Raw genomic sequence first — 24,784 nt, forward strand, 5'->3', positions numbered from 1 at the left:
GAAGGAATCAATTTTCCCGGTATACTGAAGGTATAAACTTCAGGGTAAACTTGAGTTCCTCTAACTCTTTCTTTCTGAATCCATGCAGAGTGGATCTTCAAATAAAGATGCTTGGGTCCCCGTCCCCCCCGCCCCCCAGGAAATCATAATGTTGCTCTTATACCATGGCTAAGAAGAGCTCTTTAAGGCTGCATCCACACACTACATTTAAAGCACATTCTCCTCTGACACCCCCCCCAAAAAAAAAAGAATTATGGGAACTATATTTTAAGAGTGATGGTTCTTAGATGGAAGGGGAATACTTTAAATTTATTGTGTCTATGCAACTTAAATCTACCACTGTGTTCCTGATCTCCTTTCACAGATTTTGTTTATTTCTCTCCAATAAGATTTGCTTATTTTTTGTACATATTTTTAACCCACTCTTCCCCAGATGGTCCCAGGGTGGGTTACAAAAAATATTACAATTAAAAGGAGTACAATGCACAATGTTTAGATCCTAAAATAAAACTACAAGACAACCAATATCAGAGTAACAAAACAGCAGCACACAGCAATTCGGGATGAATGAGATAGAAAGATGCAAGCAAAAAAAAAAGTTTTCATTGAGAGATCTCTCCTCACACCCCCTCTGATTTTTTGAAAAGTGCAGTGGAGGAGCTGACTGGTGGAGTAAATGGGATAGTTACCACGGGGGTCAACAACCTTTTCTATGGGCAACAATAAATGCTTCTTTCAAGTCTAATTTAAGCAGGGAGGACACTCTGCAGGTGCCAAGGAAGGCCTCTGTGGGTATAAGAAGATGGCAGGTGAGCTTCCCTTGGAAAGCGATTTCATAACGGTACCAGTACTGAGAAGGTCTGCTCCTTTGCAGCCACCTCCCTCTCTTCACTTGGCAGAGGCATATGGAGGAGGATCTTAAGGTTTGGAGAGATATATGTGAGAGGAGGTGATTTTTCAGGTAACCTGGCCCCATGCTGTTTAGATTAAACCCAGCGCTACAGAATTGGGCCCTGAAGCCGGGCCTGTGCAGCAGCCCTGTAGTCAACCTTTGTTAACTTGGGCAGCCATATTTCTAAATGGGGAGTTTGAGAGCAGGGGCATAGTGCTAGACAGTCCCCGTGCTCACTGTTGGAAAGTATGGGAGGGCTGGGCCCGGAATGTGCCCGGAGGTTAGGTTAAAATGAAATTTAGTATGAACACCAGGAATTAAATGACCGGCATATTTTTAGATTCAGGTAGGTAGGTGTGTTGGCCTGACGCAGTCAAAATAATAATAAAAAATTTGTCTAGTAGCAGCATACAGACACGAAAGCTTATACCAGAACAAACTTAGTTGGTCTGTAAGGTGCTACCGGACTTATTATTATTATTATTATCTATTATTTTGACGGCGTATTTTTGTTTCAGAAAGAAAAAAATGTTAAGGATGCAGTTAACAGGAGGATACCAAAGTGTTCTTTTTCGTGCTGCATAGACATTGCTAAAATACTTCCAAGTGCTTCCTTCCAGTCCCTCAGACCTCTTAAATTAAGACATATTGTTTTAACATATTTGGTTGGAGTTTTCATCAAGCATAGCAGAAAGCTATACCATACATTAGCTGATAGATAATACTCCATAACCATTCATATTTCTGGAACCATTCTTGTCGGAAATTATGGCCCTCACTGTTCTTTGGGTATAAATTAAGTTTAATCTGTTGAATTGTCTCACTCTTTTTTGAGGGTGGAGGGCAACAATACACCTGTTTGCCTCCTCCTAGCTATAGGGCTGCAGTGCAACAGGTGATTTATTAGTTGCTGGTTTCTGTCATTTGTATGCTGTCCCAGAACAAAGGTCTCTCAGTGGTTTACAGTAAACAAAAAACAATGTAAATATACAATAAAAGACACAAAATAGCTGCATAAATACAACAAGAACAAATATTAGCACACAGCCAAAATTAAGAACACAGATGTAAACATATTTATACAAATTGTTTGTTTAAATCATATAGCACTATAGAAAAGTGATATTTGCAGTTAACAATTACTACCAAGGTCATGGTCTGAAGCAATAATAATAATAATAATAATAATAATTTTTTATTTATACCCCGCCCTCCCCAGCCAAGGCTGGGCTCAGAGCGGCTTACAAGCAAAATAAAAATAAGATGAATGATTACAACTTAAAAACAAAAATAAAATACAACATTAAAATAATGGAACATTAAAATAGTGAAAGTTATACCAAAACATGACAAAGATCCTATGGTACCTCAGCCATGCAGACTGATTTCTCTGCTAAATCAAGTTGTTAAAATAGGGTCCTTCCTAATTGCAAAAGTGAATAAACAACATACTCTACAAATATGTAAAATAGGATCAAACAGGTTAATAAAACAGGCAATTACAGCATAATGTCAAAAAGCAAATTGACCATGCAATCACAAACATCAACAAACAATATTCCATGGTTTTTTAGGCACAAAAAAGGCTTTTGATAGGGTAGACTGCCCTTTCCTACGAAGAGTTTTACAGTAAACTAAAATGGGAGGAAAGTTCAAAACTTGGATAGATTTATTATACCAAAGACCTACTGTCAAAGTGTTTATCAATATTTATGTGTAGCAAGGAGTACATTAAGTTTGCCCGTTATCACCTTGCTTGTTTGCAATCTTGTTTTAGAGCAATTGTTTGCAAAAAGTTACTCAAACTCCGTCTCGGTTAACCACAATTTTTAAAAATGACCAGTAACCAAGTATAGCAAACTATTGACCTATGTGGAATAACCTGTTAAACCTTAGTTGTTGCCTTGAACAAGAGCATATTTTCTCCTATGAACAGGTGCCAACAGCCTTAATTCAAAGATGACCACTTTCAGCTAAGATATACAGTGGGACATTTACGGATAATGTATGGAATTCTGTTACAATCTGGTAAAAATAAGGAAATTACAAAATATATTTAACACTTTCCCAGTTTATAAGAAAACAATTAAATAAAGGCAATGCATGTGCTTTTGTAATCAAAGAAAATCTTTAATAAAAATTACTTTTAAAAGAGAGAACAATTGCACCCATTATATGTATAAAAGAAAGTGGTCGATGAACTTGTTAACTTAGTCACAAGCAGAATGGGTCTGGATGGTCTAAAATATCCCAACAACACTACTAAGTGTTAATCTGAAAGAAAACTATTTCAAGACACTCATTCAACAGTATCTTACTCCTTATAGCCTGAGCAAAATATAGTCAAAATACACATTGTGGGAGTTGTAAAAATATAAAGACAGAATTTTTTTGGAACTGCATAAAAACAGAAGCTGGGGGCAACAATTTTGAAAATAATACATGAAAGCATTGATTATACACTTTCAAGGAATTCAAAAACTGCTCTCATATGCATGCCTTGGTCTGAAGTTATAAACAGCAATCTCTAATTGGTAAATAACTGTTCTGATAGCAGCAAAGCTTTGTATAGCTTAACTGGGGAAAATAAAAATCTTCCAACACTGATAGAATGTGTGAGAAAAACCTGGGAGACCATCCTGATGATAAAATTAGTTTACAAAAGGAACACTATATATTACAATCATGAAAATAAACTTATTGAGAGGTGAGCCTTATTTGTTTTTTGCAGGATAAAGCAAGAGATGAAACACCTCATAACTTATTCACATTCCTGTAATGCTATGCAATCTTCTCCCTTCTTTACAAAACAACACTTTCTGGCTTAATAGAAGCTTCATTCCTGGAATGTAAAATGCGAATTTTTTAAATAATTTTTTTAATGTTCCAAGACTATGTAAGTTACTTCTAAAGCACTGGCATAAAATGATCAAATTATCTGCCAAGAACCCTAATGCCTCTGTTCTGAACCAACTGCAGTTTCTGGGGTGTCTTTAAAGGTAGCACGCATGCACACCGAGTTGTGAATAGTCTAAACTGGATGTTAACCAGCTGCAAAGTCCTAGAACGGATGGGGATTTTGTGGCCCTCCAAATGTTGCTGGACCTCAACTCCCATCACCTCCAACTGTTGGCCATGATGACTCAAGTCAACGAGGGTTGGGATTCAACAGGATCTGAAGTTCATCTGAAAACAGGAGCAGCATTTGCCATATTGGATCTCCCTGGCAGGGTACCAGAGGCCAGGCCTTGTGGGAAAACGAACCATTCATGCTTCTGCTGTATTAACGCCTTTCGTTTGTGGGGCACCGTCTACTTTATCAGAGAACGTAAATACTGAAAGAGGGGACTGCCTACTAATGTAGCCATGTTGGTTTTTCACTTTGAAAAGACCAATTTCGTGCATCTCAGCAGGTTCAGTGTTACCTGTGAGTTCATGAAGAGAGCCTTTAGCACGCTGGTTTCCCCTTCTGTGAAATTCACTCCTGGATGAAGTCAAACAGGCCTGCTCTTCTTCCTCCCCCTATGAGCGATTATTTCTTTATTTAAGCTTTCCTGGCTCCTTGGTTAATCTTAACTTTTATTCCTCTTGCAACCTCATTGCACACTCCTTAGAAATAGTTACAGATAGGTAGCCGTGTTGGTCTGCTGTAGTCGAAACTAAAAAAAATCCTTCCAGTAGCACCTTAGAGACCAACTAAGTTTGTTCTTGGTATGAGCTTTCGTGTGCATGGTATCTGAAGAAGTGTGCATACACACAAAAGCTCATACCAATAACAAATTTGGTTGGTCTCTAAGGTGCTACTGGAAGGAATTTTTTTATTTCCTTAGAAATAAGTAGCAATGTTTGGCCTCCCTTCACAAAGTCCACCCTTCAAGGGCATTAAGTGATTTTAATAAAAACTGGAAGACCAACTGGAAGGCTTCATTCAGCTTGCCAATCAAGTGTCTCTCTTGACCGTTCTGCTGCTCTCTTGGGTCTCCTCCTCTAACAGTGATGGGGAACCTGTGACCCCAGACATTCTTGGACCCTAACCGTCGGCCATGCTTATTGAGGTTGATGGGAGATGGAGGTCCAGCTGCATCTGGAGAGCAACCTATTCATTCTCTAGTCTTTTTCTGTAGCTTGTGGGTCCTGCTTTTAGGGCTTCAAGCCTGAAGCAGGATTTCTGAGAAGGCAGTTTGGAGAGTGAGCAGCGTGGGTGGCGTCACCTGCTACAAATGGGCACATCTGGCATAGGAGTGGACCCAGTTTATAAACACAGAAGGTTAGCAGCCCGAATCCCTGGCCTGACTGCCTTTTGTCGATGGGGGAGTGGGGACTACAGGGGTACCGCGGGTTAAGTACTTAATTCGTTTCGTAACCTGAAACTGTTCTTAACCTGAAACACCACTTTAGCTAATGGGGCTTCCCACTGCCGCTGCACGATTTCTGTTCTCACCCTGAAGCAAAGTTCTTAACCCAAGGTACTATTTCTGGGTTAGCGGCGTCAGTAACCCGAGGTCCCACTGTATTTCAGAGGAAACAATGGTTTGTGAGACCCGTTCTTCACGGCGTTCTTCCATACCCCATTCTCCGTGGGCCTTTTTAAAAGCACATGGCAGGCAAGCATTGTCGCGCCCTTTAGGGGCCTAACCCCATTTGTCTTTGTTTAACGCAAGAGGAGCCCCAGATGTTCATTGGGTGTACGTAAGAAAACTCGCAGGTGCTTCTTAATTTCTGGATTTAAGTTCTTTTCTTTAAAATAAGTTAGGAAACGTCCAGAGCCCTCAGTGCATCTTTTTTTTTCCGAGGGAAGCAGCGGCAAAGCATTGCACCGCCCCTGAGGAAGAGCTTGTTTTACTTCGCCTGGCCCAAATCCTGCAGTTACATGTTTTTGGGTGTGCGTTTGTTTTAAATCCAAGCACGGGGTGGGGGGGTTTGTTTGCTTTTTAATGGCTCGTTCTTTGTGAGGGGTTTTTTTTTATTTAGGATAGACAATGTGGACTTTGCGAATTCCCCCCCCCTCTTGCTCCCTAACACGGAGGGGGGGGGGAGGTCGGCCGGCTCTTGAGCCTGTTGGACGAGGAGGAAACTTGGCCGGGCTGAAAGCGCGGCGACGCGGCCGTGTTTCCCTTTGGCTTCCCCCTCGTCGTCTGCGGCCTTGCGAGGCTGCAAACAGAATGGCTGTTCATGCTTCGAGGCTGCCTGCGGGGTTGCCATGGCGACGCACTGTTGGCTGCGAGTGCGCATGCTCGGGGGCGAGGGGACGACTGAGCCGAGGCTTTTGGCAGGCTGCCCGGGGAGGCTTACCAGATGCTTTGAAATGGGCTGTCTCCTTCTTTCTTCTCCTCCTCCTCCTCCTCTCATGTAATGTCCGATTCCTCCCTTTCCTTGCATTTACCTATTTATCTATTTATTTACCTATTTATTTGAACGGACCGGGGGAGAGGATGTGAGGAGGAGCAATGCTGCAGAGCGGCGGCTTCGGTGCAGCGAGAGAAAGGGACGCAAATATTTGCAAGTTAGGCTGAAGTACAGCGAGGCACCGCGAGCAGATTAGGTAGAAAAAGCAAAGAAATATATATATATTTAAAAAAAAAACCCAGTTTGCACTTGGGAGGAAAACGCAGCACCCGGGTAAGGACTCCTCGCGCGTTCAGTAGGTGTAGCATTAATCCATTTCGGCCCCTGTGGGTGGGGGTGGCTTTTTCTTTTTCTTTTCTTTTTTTTTTTGGTGAGGGGTGGGGTTTACTTTTTTCTTTTTTTAAGTTTTCTGATCTTTCCAGCAATGCATATGGCAATGCATGTAATCCTCTCTTTTTTCCCCCTCTCCCCCCTTGCAAAATAAAATAAATTAAAAAATGCATGTATAGATATTTTTTGTTCCTGTGCCAGAAAAAAGAATGGCTTTTTAAACAAAATGGAGTCACTTTCCATGCAAACATGCTTTAATACTGAGCAAAGTGTAAGGGCTTGATCGTTTGTGGAATGTGGATTCCCTCTCCTCCTCCCCCCTCCCCCTCCCTCATGTTGTTATACAGAGTGAATAGGCCACATTTTGCAGGGTGTGAACTGTTGCAATCTGCGCTAGGGGTTTTTGTGTGTGTGTGTCTCTGTGTTAGCATTTGTAAATACACCCGTTGTCGCAGGTAAGTGAATGAAGGGCGATCCCCCTTCTTTTAACCCCTGGGTAATATTTTTATATGTGGTTGCTTACAACTGATACTTGGCTCCTAAAGAGCTTCTGCCTTTCAAACAAAAGAGGAGGGAGGGGGGAGCTTTGTTTTTTCTTTTTTTAAATAAAAACTGCATTCCTGTGCATTTCTTTTTAGACCTAACTTGGAATTAAAATGTTGGTAGAGACTGGAAGGTAAAGTACACCAGAAAGAGAGATTAGCATAGGGGGGAAATGCAGAATCTATTGTTTCATGTGGCAGGAGAGAACCTTTATATAAAAGTGAAGATATGGAGATCAATCTGGCTGGTGGAACACTGGCATTTGCTTTTTATATTGTCAGCAGAAATCATTCTTACTGGATCATTAAGTCAAAAGTGTTATATACGTATCTCCTTAAAACCTAGTCCAGTCCTTTCCTCCTCCTCCTCCCCCCCAGTCCCCCCACAAGGAAATATTCAAGCATATTATGTTATTGTGTCAGGTTTTTTCTTTTCTTTAGTGGTTTGATTCAGAAGTAAAATGCAGTCCTAAGAAGGGGCACTTCATCTGGCTTCTCTTCCTGCTATGTAAAATCTTTTACATTTAAAATAATGTAATATTATAACTGGGGTGGAGTTCTGTTCGAAACAGGCTGCGGTTTTTTATAAACCTGCTTTTGTGCTGAGATTTTGTCACCTGGTGGTTTTTCTTGCAGTTCTGGCAGTGGAATGGGCCTCGGGACTGGTAAGCCACCTCAGGATAAAGGACACGCTGGGTCCAATCCACCAATCACGGCTTCACTTGCTCCAGTGGAGATTGTTTGAGGCTCAAACCCATGTCCTATTGAAATGCATGGTGCCTGTGTAACCACAGCAGTGCTTGGTGTGCTGCTTATTGTTGTGCCTCCCCTTTTCTACATGCAGTTTTCACTGTACCTGTGTAGGAATTTGAACCCAGAACTCGGTCAGTGAAAAGAAACCAGTTCCCCCATTGCAACATACTACCCAAGGGGTCAGCAAGGTTTACCTCGCCTGGGCTGCGTAACTCCAGCAGAGATCCCTCTGTGGGTCGGATCGCGCGGATCATGATTTCCTGCACCTGCGCAGATGCGATTTTCTGCATCTGAGCATGCGCAGACGCGATTTCCGACATCAGGGAAGCGAGTCCCTGCACCGCGCTGCGCTGGTTTAGCACAGCACGCGGGGACTCGCCGAGCGGGCAGCTCTGTTTGGGGACGGCTCATGGGTTGGTTAAACGACCCCCGTGGGCTGCTTGTGGCCCATGGGCCTTAGGTTGCCTACCCCTGTACCTACCCCTTTCCCACATGGATATGTCAATAGGTCGGCTATTCTTAATTTATGCTCTATAAGTCCCTTGAACCATTCAAGTACTGGGTTTCGACCCAGAAAATGTCTTCCTAGCCCTTGTAGCAAGTTGGCAATTTATCTGAAGCGACTTGTAGAAATGGTGGGTGTGATGTGGCTTTGTCATTCTTCTTCCCAAAGCCTAGTTTCTGGCTTTGTTATTACCGCCATGTGCAATGGTGCATCAAGGTACCATTATCCAGGTGATTAGGTTCTTTTTTTCTTTTCTTTTTTGCAGTTGTCCCCAAATACTGCTTGTTAATCCTGAGCTTTAATGAGTTGCTCTTGAGTTACAATTGAAAGCTTTAGTATTGAGATTTTATCAGGTTGAAAGCTATTCCAGTTATTATTCTCTTGCTCTTTTTCACTTAGCTCAGATCCATACCTATCCCATTCCCCAGCAGTTGAGGAGCTGATTTCAGATTTGGCCAAAAAGGCCAAATCCGTATGCAACTCAGTAAAATAGCAGAAGGCACTTTCTTTCCTCAGACATTGTACCTCTTGGATCCTCTGGTGTGTCCAAAAATGGGGACCATGTCCTCTGGCCTTTGTGATCTTGAAGGACCTCTACAGAGGTTCAGAGGGTTTATCTCAGAGGAGGCAGAAACACCAAAAGCAGCCATTTTGACTTCAGATTTCTCTTTTTGTTGCTTTTTATAGTTATTGGAGATCTGCCTTAGTCAAGAGTCTAGAACAGGGTTGGCTAACCTTTGGTTCTCCAAGTGTTGTTGGACCAGCTCCCAGAATCCCTGACCATTGACCATGATCTGGTGGGAGTTGGGAGTCCCAACACCCAGAGGGGACACCATATGGATTACCCCGGTCTCCATGCTAAATTCAGTTATGAAGCTGGGCTTACACACTCTACATGCATTCGGTTCAAAGAGTTTGGAAAGTGTGGTGGAGGTGATCATAGAATATGATGAAACCCCTAGATTGAGATTGAAACCAGGGTTCCTGTAGACGATTGGTAGCTGTTCTTTATTCATATTATTACAGAATTTTATTGGGAGATCAAATTGTTCCCCAAAGCTTGGAGACAACTGCTTCTGCAAAAAAATACACGTTTGTTTAATGATAACTTTCATAAGTGTGTAGGACTTTCATGTTCTGAAATTCCTTAACCTTGTAAACATAAATTTCCTTTCGGCTGAACGTATTCAGCGCCCGTGTGACTGACAACATCTATACCTACTGCAGCATAATAATTACAATAGCCATTTGACTCCTGTGTCCTTGTTGGAAGGCGCATAACGTTTCCTGCGCAGAATGGACTTGACTCTCTTTCCAGCAATTTCGTAGTACTTTGATAAAATAATGCAGTAAAAGAAAATAGACATTTGTGGCGCTCTTGTTTATTTGGAATGCAAAAACCTAATTAAAACCTTTGCAGCATGTTTCAACACCTTGATACTGACAAAGTGTGGTAACTTCAGCTACCATTATAAACGTTTTGCATAAATGCTCTATACTCATATTTAGAATTCTCACTATATATAGACATTCCTCTGAGGCTCTAAAAAAGATGGTTGGGAGGTTCTAGAAACTGCACATCAGAGGCAAATTCTGTTTATCTCCTTTTGAAGAATAACAAACTCTATTAAATTTTCTTGCAATTTAAAACCCTTTTAATATTTAAGGCAGAACTAGGAATGAGAGGTCTTCCCCAGTGCCATTAACATTTCCTTAGTATTTATAGTAATAATAATTTGTTATTTATACCCCGCCCATCTGGCTGAGTTTCCCTAGCCACTCTGGGCGGCTTCCAACAAAATATTAAAATACAATAGTCTATTAAACATCAAAAGCATCCCTAAAGAGGGCTGCCTTCAGAATGTCTTCTAAAAGTCTGGTAGTTGTTTTTCTCTTTGACATCTGGTGGGAGGGCGTTCCACAGGGCAGAAGCCACTACTGAGAAGTCCCTCTGCCTGGTTCCCTGTAACTTGACTTCTTGCAGTGAGGGAACCACCAGAAGGCCCTCGGTGCTGGATCTCAGTGTCCGGGTAGAACGATGGGGGTGGAGACGCTCCTTCAGGTATACTGGACCAAGGCCATTTAGGGCTTTAAAGGTCAGCACCAACCAACACTGTTGTTTTGTCTGTTGATTTCTGCAGGTGCCAGCTATATGTGTGGAGCAGAAATCACTCCTCACCAGCCTGAACAAGGGCTCCTGTTTACTTCTCTGGCAACAAATCAAACTTGGGTCACTTGCTATACTTCCTTTATCACTGATAAAACCATTTTAAAAGATTGTAGTTACTCAAGAGAGCCCTTAATATTCCACAAGTTCCTTAGTAGCACACAGTGCCTTCAGTTTAGTTCAAGTTACTTGGAAGTAACACCCAATCTACACAGTGGGGCTCAAACCTTGAGTAGACATGCATAAGATTGCCTTATGCATTTGAGGTTTCAGTCTTTTATTCTATGCAAAGCATGGCCCACAATACTAAATAAATTAAGAAAACTGAGATGAACTTTCATTTTATTTCTTTTTCCAAGCTGACATTAAGAAGCACAAAAGTGCAAGTCAAGCTCATGAGTTTGGGGAAAACAGCTCTCTCATTTTATTTAAAGCAATATCCCATAGCATCACTGAATGAATTTGGCAATCATCAAATATGAAAAAATAAGAGTCCTGCTTCCAAAGAGAAAGCTTATAGCTTTGTTTACAGATTAGTAGGTTTAAGGCTGAGGTGTTTTCCCAGTGCTCCTGAGGGATTTTGGGATTGAACTTCTGTCCCTATATGTATAAAGCATATGATTTGACACCAAACATCATCCACCCTTTCCAGTCCAATCCCCATTTATGTGAAGCAGGTTAAATCAAATGGTACATATTCAGAACTCCATTCAGCACTTTGCTGTTACAGGATCACCTTGGTGTAATATTTAACATTTTGCTCAGTTACACCTGACACACATGCGTTAAACTCCTGAAGTACTTCTGAAGCATTTTATTGTGATGCTGTAAAATTTAACATAAAGGCTGGTGCACACAGTCTGTCAGAAAACAAGAAATTACAAAGTCTTAAGGATTCACGTGATGCTACTGGAGCCTGTCTGAGAAATAAACATTGAACAGAATGGCCCCTGCAGCACTGTGGAATAGATATATTTAGCTTTCCTTCTCTCTCCTACCACAAAGAGTGAAAGAATATGAACACTAACTGACTCTAATAATGTCAGCCCCCAAATAAGCAACTTAATTTTTTGTTCAGAACGAAAAGTTCCTTTAGTGAAAGAGTACCACAATAAATACTCAAGAATAATTATGATTGTCAGTAGAAATGTTTGTTTGCGAGATCATGGTTTGTAGGGTGTCTAGAAGGGAGAATAACTCCCTCATGGAAATAATCTCCTTTCCAGGAATATTTCTGTCACTAATGATGTGATCTGGGATTCTCTGCCGTCCATTCTCTCCCCCCCCCCCATTGGTATGTAGATAGATGCAAAAGTCACTTATGGAGAGGAGTTACCTATGTATCTCGGATGCAGCTGTCCCAGGATGTGGTAGCTGATCACAATGTCCACTTCAGACTAGTAGTTGCATTCTGCTGAATGCAGCCACCTGCTTGAGAGTGAGTTGTAGTTTTTGGAATCCCGGGCTAGGAACAGGGAGACCAGACTAAGTTCCCATTCAGCCTAGAAGCCTGCTTGGTGACCTTGGGCCAACAGCCCTCTTCAACGTCGCCTGCTACTGCAGGGTAGCTATAAGGACACAGCGGGGTGGGAACGGTGTATTCTGGCCCTGTGTTCCTTGGAGGGAGACTGGGATTGGTAGCTGCAGCAGAGTCATGTGTCTCCCGTGCTTGGATGAGATTTAAAAATCCGTCGGCAAACGTGCTGCAGGAGTGAAAGCTTCATTCTTGGCATAGATCACTTAATAGGGAACTCATCCACCAGAAATTGAGGGGAAACATGAGAGAGGTATTGGCATTCTTGGGGGAACCCCAAGGTTTTCAGGAGTACAAGCACCTTTAAACTATGCAGAGGCCGAAGAGCCCAGCGGGGACTGAGCATGTTCAGTAGCCAGAGAATGTCTTGTCAGTTGAAACCTGGGGGTGGGAGAAGGAGGCAGTGGTCCTGCTGGGGCCTCTTAAAGCAGGGGTGAGGAAGTGGCCCTCCAGGCCTTTTATCTGGCCCTTGGAACACTTCCCAGGCCACATCCCTTATTGGCCCTGTTTCACTTGAACTTTGCTCATTCCTCTTCCTTGTCTGGATAGAGGAGAGATGGGTGTGTGTGAAGAAACCAGTCTGCTGTGCAAAGGTAAAATTCACATTCTTTGCTCTGTTTACTTTTATTCTGGCCCCTCCATCCGCTGGCCTGTGGCCCTCAGAAGATTGTCTGGAAGGAAATGTGGCCCTTGTTGTGCAAAGGGCTCCCTGCTGCTGCCTGACAGCTCACAGAATCCTGCAGAAGGGCGCAGTTGGCTGGAAAGAACCCTGAACCCAGAGCACTTCTGCTAAGAGAGAAGGGTATACTTTGTGAGTTCAGATTTGAAGTAATGCTGCTTGTGGTTCCACGACTTTCCAGCTGAAACTGAACAGAGATTAGTGATTCTAATAGAGCACCTACCTTCAGCTGCTTTTCAGGTTAATAAGCCAATCCCTGTATATTTTCAGGGGCAGTGGTCTCTTGGGGATGAGGCCAGGCATCAGGGTCCCTTCAAAATGAAGACTGACCACTTGCATTTAACGGGAGCTCCAGAGCCTGTCAAATCTCCATCAGACGTCAACATGCAAGACACTTTCTATCAAGTTGCTTGGATACCATATAACGTATTTTGGTGAATAGTTCCCTCTTGCCAATTTTATAATACTGTTTTTTTGCAGATCTGAAATTTGTCGAACTCGGCTCTCCGTATGCAAATGCTTATGATGCTGCCATTAAGGCAAACACATATACTTTATTTTTATTTTTTTTTAAGTGTCTCCTTTTTTTCTTTTCTTTTGGCAGCCTGAGGAAGAGCTTGATCCTGAAGAGAGGGACAATTTCCTCCAACAGCTTTACAAGTTTATGGAAGACAGAGGTAAGACTTGACTGCCTTTTAGAATGATGGAAGCTCTGAACCTAGTGTGGAAGTGCATTTTAACAGTGCTATATTTGCTGATTGTGCCGAATGCTTGTGATGTGCTCTGAATGCTGTTGAGACCACATTCCTGTGCATTCAAGGGGAAGTCCCATTGAACTCGGAGTAAATGTGCAAGGCATTTGGGCTGGTGTTTACAAACGTTAAGCATCACCATCACCTAAAACGAATCCTCTTAAGCAATCTTGCTGCAGTAATGAGTTTGCAGCAGCATGCGAGAGAAGCGAGGCATAGGGATCTGCAGGTATGTGGGACCCTTTTTTGGGTGGAATATGGGCACTGCCAGATGACCAATTTATTGAGCATTCATCCTGACTTGTTTGCGGGGAGGTTACAAGACATTACATCAAAGCAAGTCTTATCCCACATTTTCCCGTGTCTTTCCTTACTGCAAAATTTCAATCTTTGGGGGGAAGTGGGTTTGTTGTGCAGGTTCTCTCAACCAACTATAGTTGCACAACCTGAATTTGCCGTTATCTGACACGAGTCCCACCTGATAATAGCAAGCATCTGAAAACCCCCTATATGTGTGCACCAACATCTTGAAGTATACCCAGAAGGTTATAGAAAGCCAAGTATAGAAACGTGTTGATACTGTAGTTATATGTTGTTCTTGTATTTACATGAAAACCAATACAAATTATTTGGATTTGGATTAAAACAAAAAAACACACACGCTGTAATGTGCTCCCAGTGACCAATTTTTCAAAACTTGATCCACTGTGCTTGGTGCATGTTGTAGCCTGCACCTTTTCAAGGGCCAGGCTTCCATCATGTTTGCTGTGGGTAGTCTAGGTTCAAGAATACAAAATATTAAAAGCTGGCTTGTCAGGTCCAAATCCATTACAGTATCAATGAAATACTCCTTACAGTGGTGCCTCGCAAGACGAAATTAATCTGTTCCGTGAGGCTCTTCGTATAGCGGTTTTTTCGTCTTGCGAAGCAAGCCCATTGACAGCTTAGCAGATTAGCGCTATTAGCGGTTTAGCGGCTTTTAGCGGATCAGCTGATAAGCGGCTTAGGGCTTAGGAAAAGGGGGGAAAGGGGAAAAAACCCCGCAGGAACTCGCAAGACATTTTCGTCTTGCGAAGCAAGCCCATAGGGAAATTCGTTTTGCGAAGCGCCTCCAAAACGGAAAACCCTTTCGTCTAGCGGGTTTTCCGTCTTGCGAGGCGTTCGTCTTGCAGGGCACCACTGTATATTCACTCAACTTGAAGTGCCCGGCAGAGTGATAGCAAACTGAAGCGCTATATGCTGTGAAAGCAGCAAGTGAGCATGATTGTTTGCAATCATGTTGTTAGCCAATTTAAACCTGTTGTCATATGTTTGCGTTGAGCTGATCCAAGGTCAAGGGGTTTAATTCGCATGAATGTTCCCACATTGAAAAGGGGATATTATTATCATTTTTTTATTATTATTAAAATTGTTTGTATTTAAATTTCTACTGCCCTTCGTCTGAGGATCACTGGGCGGTTTACAATATTAGTGTTTCAGTTTGCCTGGGATTCTGAGGTTGGTTGGTTGGTTTGCAGCTAAACCATCTTAAGGTTGGTTGAAAAGGACAGACAAGACATTGCCTTCCTCAGTGCAAATTGTTGTCTGTTCATCACCAGGATGATGAAGAGAAGCTTGCTTGTATTTCCAGGCTGGTAGAAGTTAGCTTATTAGCGTTAACCAAGGCTTCAAAAATCTCTTGCCTTGCACAGCTACAAATTCTGAAATGCATAAAATTGATCATTTTTAATCCTTGGCAACAGTGCTTGGCTGATGTTGCTGTCTCATGTAACATCTCTCTCCAATACAGTGTAAAATACTGGGCAACTAATTACTGTTGCTGAACTAATCTAATACAGTGGTATCTCGCAAGACGAATGCCTCGTAAGACGAAAAACTCGCAAGACGAAAGAGTTTTTCGTTTTTTGAGTTGTTTCGCAAGACAAATTTCCCTATGGGCTTGCTTCGGAAGACGAAAACGTCTTGCAAGTTTGTTTCCTTTGTCTTAAAACCGTGCATTCAGGGGGTGCAGTTGCGACTTGACTTCGAGTAGCAACTCATAGCATGCCTTTTTGAGGTTTTTGAAGACTTTGGTGATTTTTGAAGCTTTTCCAAAGTCCGTGCTTCGCAAGACGAAAAAATCGCAAGACCAAAAAGCTCGCAGAACGAATTAATTTTGTCTTGCGAGGCACCACTGTACCTCATGGGAGGAGAAGCCCCAGTTCATTTTTGTTTGTGGGAGGTTCCTGGTTCAATGCGTAGCAGCTTCTGTTAAAAAGATTTCTGGTAACACAGTGCTGGACTAGATGAATCTGTGCTCTGTGTGTAAGGCTACTTCCTGTATGCTCATATATTAATGTCTTGCTGTGGGTAGCATATAGATCAACTGCCTAGAGAGATCCCTGCTACAGAACAGGATATGTCTAGGAATGCTTGCTTTGGATGCTCTCTGCTGGTAAATGATGGAAATGAAAATGACTTCTGGAGATTTCTCATTTGGATTTGACATTTAATTTCCTGGCATTATGCTCTGAAAATCTTAAAATCTCAATTACCAGTAACCATCCATAATAACAGCATGCACATATTTAAAGGTGGTCGACTTCATAGGGCCACTGCATATTTTCATTTTCTATAATAAATCCTGGATTGCAGATTATATTTTTGCAGTGGGGGGGGGGGACGGGACCTGTATTTATTTTTTCAGTTTGTATACTGCTAATTGCAGTTGTCTCTAAGCAGCATACAGGAGACACAATGCAATGAGACTAAAAATGAGTTAAAACATAAAATAAGAACTGAATGAAAATGCCTTCTAAAATTCTTTTTTAAAAGAAGTTCTGGAAGTTCATTAGGAAGAAGGTCTGTCTGACACCAGCTAATAGAGAGTTCCACAAAATACTGGGCATGCAGATCCTTATGGATATGAGCCATGGGGGACCATGCTGAGATTCCTGCATTGCAGGAGATTGGACCCCAGATGACCCTTTGGGTCCCACCTTACTGTACAATTCTCTGACCACCAACAGTGACTCCACTGCAGACTTTGGTGATCAAGCAGAGATACAAGGGCCTTATTTAGGGCCTTGTAAATTATTACAAGACTTTGAACCTGGCCCAGGATCAAATGGGCAACCAGTGTGACCTTCTGAGTCCTGAAGGACTCAGTGCTGGGGATTGCCTGTCCCAATCTACCATCCACAGTGTTTTCCACCAATTTGAGTGGTTTTCTATAGTTGAGCCTTGGTCCTAATTGAACCTAATAAAATACTAGGCTGCAATCCTGATTCCACTTTCCTAGAAGTAAGCCCCATTGAGTTCAGGAGGATTTGGTTCTGAGTAGACTGTTAAGATTGTGCTTTTAAGCTCTTAATGGTCATTTCACCCTCCATTTTTTGCTGCTTGTATCCTCAACTCTGTCAAATTACTAATTGATTGTTGAGTCTATTTATGCCCCACTCTGGAAGGGAGAAGAGGGTGGAATTTCCATTACCTTTAAAGGTGACATTTAACTTGACACATCATTATCTTAAAGCCAGTCTGTATCCTATTTAGAAGAATCTGTTTTACCAAAGCAGGCACCAGGTATCAACTTCGGCTTTGAGATGCTCGCAGCCAAACAGTTAGAAGAAGAAGCCTATAATGTAGCCATGCAAATAACTTACCAGTCAAATAATAATTCGCTTGCCAATATTGGTTGATTGATTGTGGTCTAATAGGCTGGAAGGGAATAATGGGACCAGCTTGGGTGCCTAGAGATGACATCAGGCAAGTGGCTATTTATAAGCTGTAAAGTGTAGATACGTGCTTTAGAGTAAAAGTACAAAGCCTGTGTAATAAATGCTTCTTTTGGTATCTCTTTTATATTAATTAGGAACTCCTATCAATAAGCCACCTGTTCTGGGCTATAAGGATCTTAACCTCTTCAAACTTTTCAGACTGGTATATCAGCAGGGTGGGTGTGACAATGTAAGTATGGCATTTCTTAAAGCTAGCCTTTAATTTCAAGCTAACATTGTTTTAGTTTTCTATTCAATTTATATGTGTGCAATTCTCTACCTCCCGCACAGATTGATAGTGGAGCCGTATGGAAGCAAATTTATATGGACCTTGGCATTCCTATTTTGAACTCCGCTGCTTCATACAATGTAAAAACTGCTTATAGAAAGTAAGTAGTCTCTCTTTTTATTTTTATTTAAGATACTTACTTAGACCCGAAGGAAATCATAAGCAGGATTTCGCAGGGGGAGGAGGCAAAATAGACAATAGCAAGGGGGTATAGCACTAACAATAACTTCATGGTCCTGTACAGGTTTTTAGCTACTGTACATTTTTCTGTCTTGCTAACTCAGCAGTCCCAACTGCCGTCTGCTGTGGCTAACAACTTAAACTTCCAAATGTAATATTACATTTAAAAGCAAAATGGTAAGTCGGCGGCAGCTAGAATTTTTGGCCTCATTTGGGCAATCATATTTCTGCTTAGTTAAGCCCTAAGTACAAACAAGTCTTGCATCTCCTCCTATAATCCCTTTGCTCCTCCCTTTACAGAAGTGAGCAAGCAAACTAGGAGAGAGACTTCAAGTTAACTTAGAGTTTTGCATTTCGTCCATACTGGGAAATGGTGATTAAATGGCTTCAGGATAAAACAGGATATTAAGCCATGGTTTGAAATTTTATAGTTTGACCTTTTTTTCTTTTTTTAAGTGTTGAGATTCTTGTACCCTGCTTAGAAACTATTGTAATTAAGTGGTATATAGATTGTCGAAATAAGGAAGTCAGTACGAATGACATGGGGAAATTATAGCTAACTGAAGACTTCCTCTTGACTTATTTATTCATAAACCACCCTTTATCCGATCCCAGGGCAGTGTACAACATTAAAAAAATATATACATAGCTTAATAACAATTAAAAAACCTTTAAAACAGTTGTAGAAAAAAGTGTATCAACAATTCTCCTCTCATTTAAAATGCCATAGATTGTGTAAAGAGGAATGTTTTTGCCTAGCACCTAAAGTCATGTAAGGATGGTGCCAGGCTGACCTCTCTGGAGAGAGCATCCCACAGTCTGGGAGCCACCTCAGAAAAAAGCCCTTTTTCTTGTTGTCACCCTCTGTACCTTTCAGAGAGGGGGGACAGACACAGAAGGGCCTCAGGTGACAAGCACAGGGTCTGGGTCGGTTCGTACTGGGAGAGGCAGTCCTTATTTGTCATCTCAAGCGAAGGAGCTGCATGCGCGACCACAAGGTTCATTCATATCTCTGCTTATTACCCTAAGATACGGCCACCCGAGCCAGCCTAATAAAAATCACATTTCCAAGAGTCCTCTGTGCACTGAGCAGCCATATGTCAGGACACCAGGAAGACAGAGAGAAACATCCTTCCCACTATGACTGAGGATTAAAAGAAGAGGGTGGCATGGGGGAACGATAGCGTTGCTATTGTTGGGAGAATTATTCTGTAGATCAGAACCTCCTCTTGAGTTAGAGCAGAACTTGAGGGTGTTAAAGGAGTGCGCGTTCTCCCTCTGTGCTGCCTAGGTGATGGAAAAAGCCTTATTTTATTTTATTTTTACATTGCCAATAAATTCCTTTTCCGAAACCTGTAGGTATCTTTATGGTTTCGAAGAGTACTGCCGGTCTGCGAACATTCAGTTTAGAACCATCCACCACAATGAACCAAAAATAATAGAAACAGTACAGAAACCAGAAGAGCCAATGGAGGAAAGTGTAAAAGAAGAGCCAGAGATGTTCCCCATAGAGGTTCGCAATGAGGAGGATGAAAACGATTGCAGCAGTGAAAGTGAAAAAGAAGAAATTGAGCAGAGGTCTCCTAGGGTAAGCTCCATCACTTACAACCTTGTGATATTAATTTGTTATGTTCGACTTTGGAATGGAAATGTATTCCTATATGATTAGTTCTAGATATCTCTTTCTACTTTTATTTTATCTGACATCTGTTATACCTTGCTTGGTTATAAATAAATGGAAAGAAAGAAAAAGTGCAGTAAAAAAGAAGGTTCCTACTCTTGCTTTCCCAGCAGGGGTTTAATTAACCAGCTATAGGCCAATGAGAGTAAGCTAATGTTTATTCTGGAAAAAGCTGGCAGCTCATTTCCTCCTGCGTTTTCTCAGTCCTGTTTTCCTCATGGTTGTATCTGTTGCTGTTCACACGGCTTACGTGGTAACAGAATCCATGTTTTTAGATACCTATTCATAAAGCTGCGATGGTGGCTTTCAGTTATATATTTTGCTTGTCCGTGAATTCCCTGATGCACCGCTAGTCAAGGAAAAAAGCTTTAACTTAATACTGCAGCAATGTATTGTGTAATCCTAACCTACCTTGAAGGCAGCAATGCAGTTTAAACAGCATGCTTTCTTCTCCCCCACCCCCCAAAACCCAACTATTATAGGGACGAAGGAGACTTGTTCGTGATGTCACTGTCGCTAAAAAGGAAGGCGAAGATGATAAAATGCCGGACAAACTAAGAGACAGCAACAAGGAGAACAAAGATGTAGAAGACATGTCCAGTAATGCAGAAAAAAGGGAAAATGAGCTGCCACTTGGAAGCAGAAAGACCACACCAAAGCAAAAGGAAAAGAAAACAAAAAAGGAAGAGGAATCTGACAAGGAGTCAGATGAAGAGGAGGACAGGAGGCAAGAAATATGTCTTTACTTCTTCTACTTTTTGTCTGATGCTTGAAATTGGACACCCAGTGAAAATGACCCTTACTCCATGTTAAATTGCATCTCAAAAGGTGTCGTTCTATAGGGCAGGCTCAGTATAAGAACGTAAATGGACAAAGTCTTCATCCTTTTTAAAAAGCTTGAGGCTAACAAAGAGCTTGGTAGTATGATGGCTCCAAGAGGAAGAAGGTTATAGGAGGCTTCAGTGCCAGGGTTGAGGAATCTGTGCACCTCAAGATGTTGGACTACAACTCCCATCCTCCCTGAATATTGGCCATGCCAACTGGGACCAGTGGGAGTTGGATTCCAGCAATACCTGAAGGGGCCACAAGTTCCTGCAGTAGCTCTACAAAAAATTCCTGCCTTTTCTTTGGCGAAATAAATATATGCCAATTTCCATAGTTTCCCATTACCCGTAGCCTATGAATCCTTGTTGTTTAGTCATGTCCGACTCTTCATGACCCCATGGACTAGAGCATGCCAGGCACTCCTGTCTTCCACTGCCTCCTGCAGCTTGGTCAAATTCATGTTGGTAGCTTCGAGAACACTGTCCCACCATCTCATCCTCTGTTGTCCCCTTCTCCTTGGGCCCTCCATCTTTCCCAACATCAGTGTCTTTTCCAGGAAGTCTTCTCTTCTCATGAGTTGGCCAGAGTCTTGGAGCCTCAGCTTCAGGATCTGTCCTTCCAGTGAGCACTCAGGGCTGATTTCCTTCAGAATGGAGAGGCTGGATCTTCTTGCAGTCCATGGGACTCTCAATAGTCTCCTCCAGCACCATGATTCAAAAGCATGAATCTAGGCTGCCTTAAAGCAAAATCCTGGGGTGTTCAGCTTTAGCAAAAAAAAATCCCTATCTAAGGTGACTTCCGACAGCATAATCTGTGCTTGAGCACAGCTTATTCATGAGTTCCATCAGAAGGGAACTTTTTTAAGAATATGGATAAGAAGTGCTGTTGTGGTGCTGGGCTGTACTAGGCATTTACACAAGGCACTTTCAAAGAGCTTCTTGTATAACAGTAATATATTTGTGTGCAGGGTTCTATAAGATGTAATATTCAAGTTGATGTAGCTATTAGGATTGCCCTGTTTAATCCAGTTAGATTTATTTTATTTTTAAAACTTTGAGTTGATAAAAAGGTACGCCTGGTTTTATTGGGATTTATTTATTTACAAAATACGTAATAAAAACTGAAGGTAGCAAGCACCACCTAATGAGCCATTTATACTTCTTGCTTCAGAAACACTGTTTTACCTATATTCAGGTTTTAATTGAGTGACTAAAACTCATGATGATTTGATTTAAGGGGGTCGCTGCTCTAATTCCTATGCATCCTTTGGCTTCTCAGATAATTGTTTGGGTACAAATTCAAGGTGGCATTAGAACACCATGCAGTTGTGCACTTGTTTGTGAAAGGCCTTTCTTTAACTAGTACGCAGTCACTTGAGAAAAGTACTCGGCAGTAACAAATTAAAATGAATGTCATGAAAGGCTAATGGCGACTTGCATTGGGATTGACTTGAGAGCTTTCCATCAGCTCCACTGTGGCTCTGTGGGGTTGATTAGGTGCTTGCACAAGATTCATTACTTGGAAAAGTGCACTTTTGCCTGGATTCAGTTGCTGAGTCACTTTCACTCAAGGCAGAGGTTGGCAGTGCTGCATTGCCGCCATGCAAGCATACTGTAAGTGAGGAGGATCACAGCTGCTGCCCACGTCTGGCCTCTAATTAGTTTGCATCCTGTTACCTGTCTTGCTAGGGGACGCAGGTGGCGCTGTGGGTTAAAGCCTCAGCGCCTAGGGCTTGCCGATCGAAAGGTCGGCGGTTCGAATCCCTGCGGCGGGGTGCGCTCCCGCTGCTCGGTCCCAGCGCCTGCCAACCTAGCAGTTCGAAAGCACCTCCGGGTGCAAGTAGATAAATAGGGACCGCTTACCAGCGGGAAGGTAAACGGCGTTTCCGTGTGCGGCTCTGGCTCGCCAGAGCAGCGATGTCACGCTGGCCACATGACCCGGAAGTGTCTCCGGACAGCGCTGGCCCCTGGCCTCTTAAGTGAGATGGGCGCACAACCCCAGAGTCTGTCAAGACTGGCCCGTACGGGCAGGGGTACCTTTACCTTTACCTTACCTGTCTTGCTGCAGGGAAGAACTTGAAAACCGAGGAGAATCGGAAGGAGAGGAGGGCGACGAAGACACAGAGCCTTGCCTAACGGGAACCAAAGTGAAAGTAAAATACGGTCGTGGCAAAACTCAGAAAATTTACGAAGCCAGTATTAAAAGTACAGAGAATGATGACGGAGAGGTTTTGTATTTGGTGCATTATTATGGCTGGAATGTAAGGTGAGGAAAGAAGAAAGTCAACCTTGTAATCTTGCTTTGCAGTCATATTGTAGTGGCAAATAAACGTTCAGGTGGACTACCTGAGGCCCTGCAGACAGGTGCCTTCAGTCCTGTCCCTCCTCTTTTATCCTGGTGTGCTTTGATCAGGCGTGAGCATTGTCAAGTGTTTTGCCTGGGCTGTATTAGGAGCTGCTTCATGCAGCCATTTTTAAGTCAACTTAGGATGAGTCAATGTGCCACCAAAAGGTTCGCTTAGGAAAATGATACTGTCAGGAGTGCCCACACATGGTAAGATTTGATGGACAGCCTCTTGTTTACTCAGCAATGTTAAATGAAGATATGGCAAACCTTTGATGGTTTCCATTTTCTTTATGGACACTTGAACACTAAGGGCAATATCCAGGAGCAGGTGACACAGTGGGTCAGTGGGTCTGGTTGTTAACCAGAAGGTTGGTGGTTTGAGCCCACCTAGGAATAGCTGTGGCAGAATTTCCTGCATTTCAGGGGGTTGGACTAGAAAACCCTTGGGGTTATCTATACTGTACAATTCTATTATTCTTTTATCAGTGCAAGGGTTTCCGCTTGCACAGTGGAACTCCCCCTCTCTTTCTGCCACACACCCACTGTTCTGGAGTGTTCTCCAACCCTCTGGAGCAGATTTGGGGAGGTATGAGGCACAGAGAGAGGGAAAAACTGTAAAGCAAGAAATAAGTCGAGATACATTAAAAAAAACAAAAAACAAATAAGTCATTGGACAGTTCCTTCATTTTGGAAAAAAAGAAATTTATTTTACACCTAGAAGGATTCAATATCTGAAATGACTAGTGACTTACTGGAAATGTTGGGATGTGCTGTTTATAGTTCACCTACTAACCTTTTAAAATTAAAAACATTTGGGGGGATATGGTGCAGGACTTCCTTTGTAGGCTTGAAATCTAGGGGTGGGGATGCTTTTTTGGGTGAGGTTCTTTTTACAATTAGCCTTTGCTCTAAAGCCATTTTTAACAGGAGTAATAATTCTGCATGTTTTCCGTAGATACGATGAATGGGTGAAAGCTGATAGGATTATTTGGCCTTTGGAGAAGGGAGGCTCAAAGAAGAAGCAAAAGAAAAAAGCAAAAGTATGTAGCATTATTCATAAACCTTATTTTTTCAAACAACCTTTCTATTTTAAAAAATGGGATTTTCCCCTTTCTGATTCCCCTTTCTTTCTGTAAATCCTAAGATATGTTGCACAGTAGTAAAAGGACCATTTGTATGTATCTGTGTTCAGAGTAAAGAAGAGAGTGAAAAAGATGAAAAGAGAGAAGAGGAGAAGCAAAAGGTGAAACGGGGGCGCCCTCCTCTGAAATCGACTCTTCTTTCAAACCTGTCGTGTGGTCTGCCCAAAACTCCTAATAGCGAAAGTAAACCAGGAGCCCGAAACTCGCGCGGCAGCCTGCCGGATTGCTCACCCTTGCCTAATGGGACTGAAGGTATTTCCAGTTCAGGACTGGGATTTTTGGTGCATGGTTTTTTACAAAGGCTCTTGAACAAGCAGCTAATGATGCTCTTTAGGATGGCAAATCTTTTCTGCTGATTTAAAAGGCATGAGGTGTAAAGCATAATGTGCTAAGTAATGGGCACACACACACTCTTGGAGAATAAATAAAACATTTTCTTTGTAGTGTTCTTGCTTCCAATCACTGATACACCCTCTTCCTTTAATTTTTAGGAATGTCTCGCAGGCAAACAAGACGTAGCTCAGGAATGTTGGATTCTGACAGAGGGTCAAATGGTGAGTAGGTTTTTTTTTCATATGTTGTGGGAAGATTTATTATGAAATCTGGGGAGGGGGGATGTACAGAAAGAGGACTGAGACAAGACTCCACCTGCAGTTGGGTAGAGGAGCAATATCTATTGCTTCCATTGGCTCTTGATTACAGCCTTTCATGGTGTAAAACAATGTGAATCTCATAAACAGATTCTTCATGCTTCTAATGAGATCTATTGTACTCTTGAGACAGAGAGCAGAGGGTGAAATGCAGTTGCGTCATTAGGTATGAAATACTTACACTTTACAGATGTTTAACCTTCTGAATGCTCCCATCTCCCCAGTCATCATTAGCAATGAGAGAGGAGCTGTACTTTATTTATAGACACTTTCAAACTATACCTTTGCTCTAGCCTACTTTCTTTGTAGCTTTATTAAAATAATATTTCTCTTTACCGTATTGGGGGGGGGGGTGACACTCACACAATATGTTTAAAGCACTATGATACCAATTTAAGCAGCCATTCTGGGAG

General features: G+C 42.2%; 1 protein-coding gene and 1 long non-coding RNA gene across 5 annotated transcripts in view; one reads left to right on the top strand and one right to left on the bottom strand.

The window, feature by feature from the left end:
• The window catches only part of ARID4A (AT-rich interaction domain 4A), a 61,869-nt gene that overhangs the window by 27,560 nt on the left and 9,525 nt on the right, over window positions 1-24,784 (top strand). For all 4 annotated transcript variants that reach the window (XM_079984250.1, XM_079984248.1, XM_079984251.1 and 1 more), the window contains 9 exons: window positions 13,353-13,425; window positions 17,354-17,448; window positions 17,550-17,647; window positions 19,087-19,315; window positions 19,891-20,135; window positions 22,301-22,498; window positions 23,535-23,619; window positions 23,772-23,973; window positions 24,213-24,275. In XM_079984250.1, coding sequence (XP_079840376.1) covers window positions 13,353-13,425; window positions 17,354-17,448; window positions 17,550-17,647; window positions 19,087-19,315; window positions 19,891-20,135; window positions 22,301-22,498; window positions 23,535-23,619; window positions 23,772-23,973; window positions 24,213-24,275 — 1,288 coding nt within the window. The remainder of the gene's footprint in view (window positions 1-13,352; window positions 13,426-17,353; window positions 17,449-17,549; window positions 17,648-19,086; window positions 19,316-19,890; window positions 20,136-22,300; window positions 22,499-23,534; window positions 23,620-23,771; window positions 23,974-24,212; window positions 24,276-24,784) is intronic.
• On the bottom strand, window positions 21,867-22,421 carry LOC307208907. The gene is made up of 2 exons (XR_013835264.1): window positions 22,287-22,421; window positions 21,867-21,909 (listed from the first exon to the last, which is right to left on the bottom strand). It is a non-coding gene; the product is annotated as an uncharacterized lncRNA (long non-coding RNA).

This window comes from Podarcis cretensis (assembly GCF_951804945.1).
Source record: "Podarcis cretensis genome assembly, chromosome: 1".
In the NCBI taxonomy this organism is placed as follows: Eukaryota; Metazoa; Chordata; class Lepidosauria; order Squamata; family Lacertidae; genus Podarcis; species Podarcis cretensis.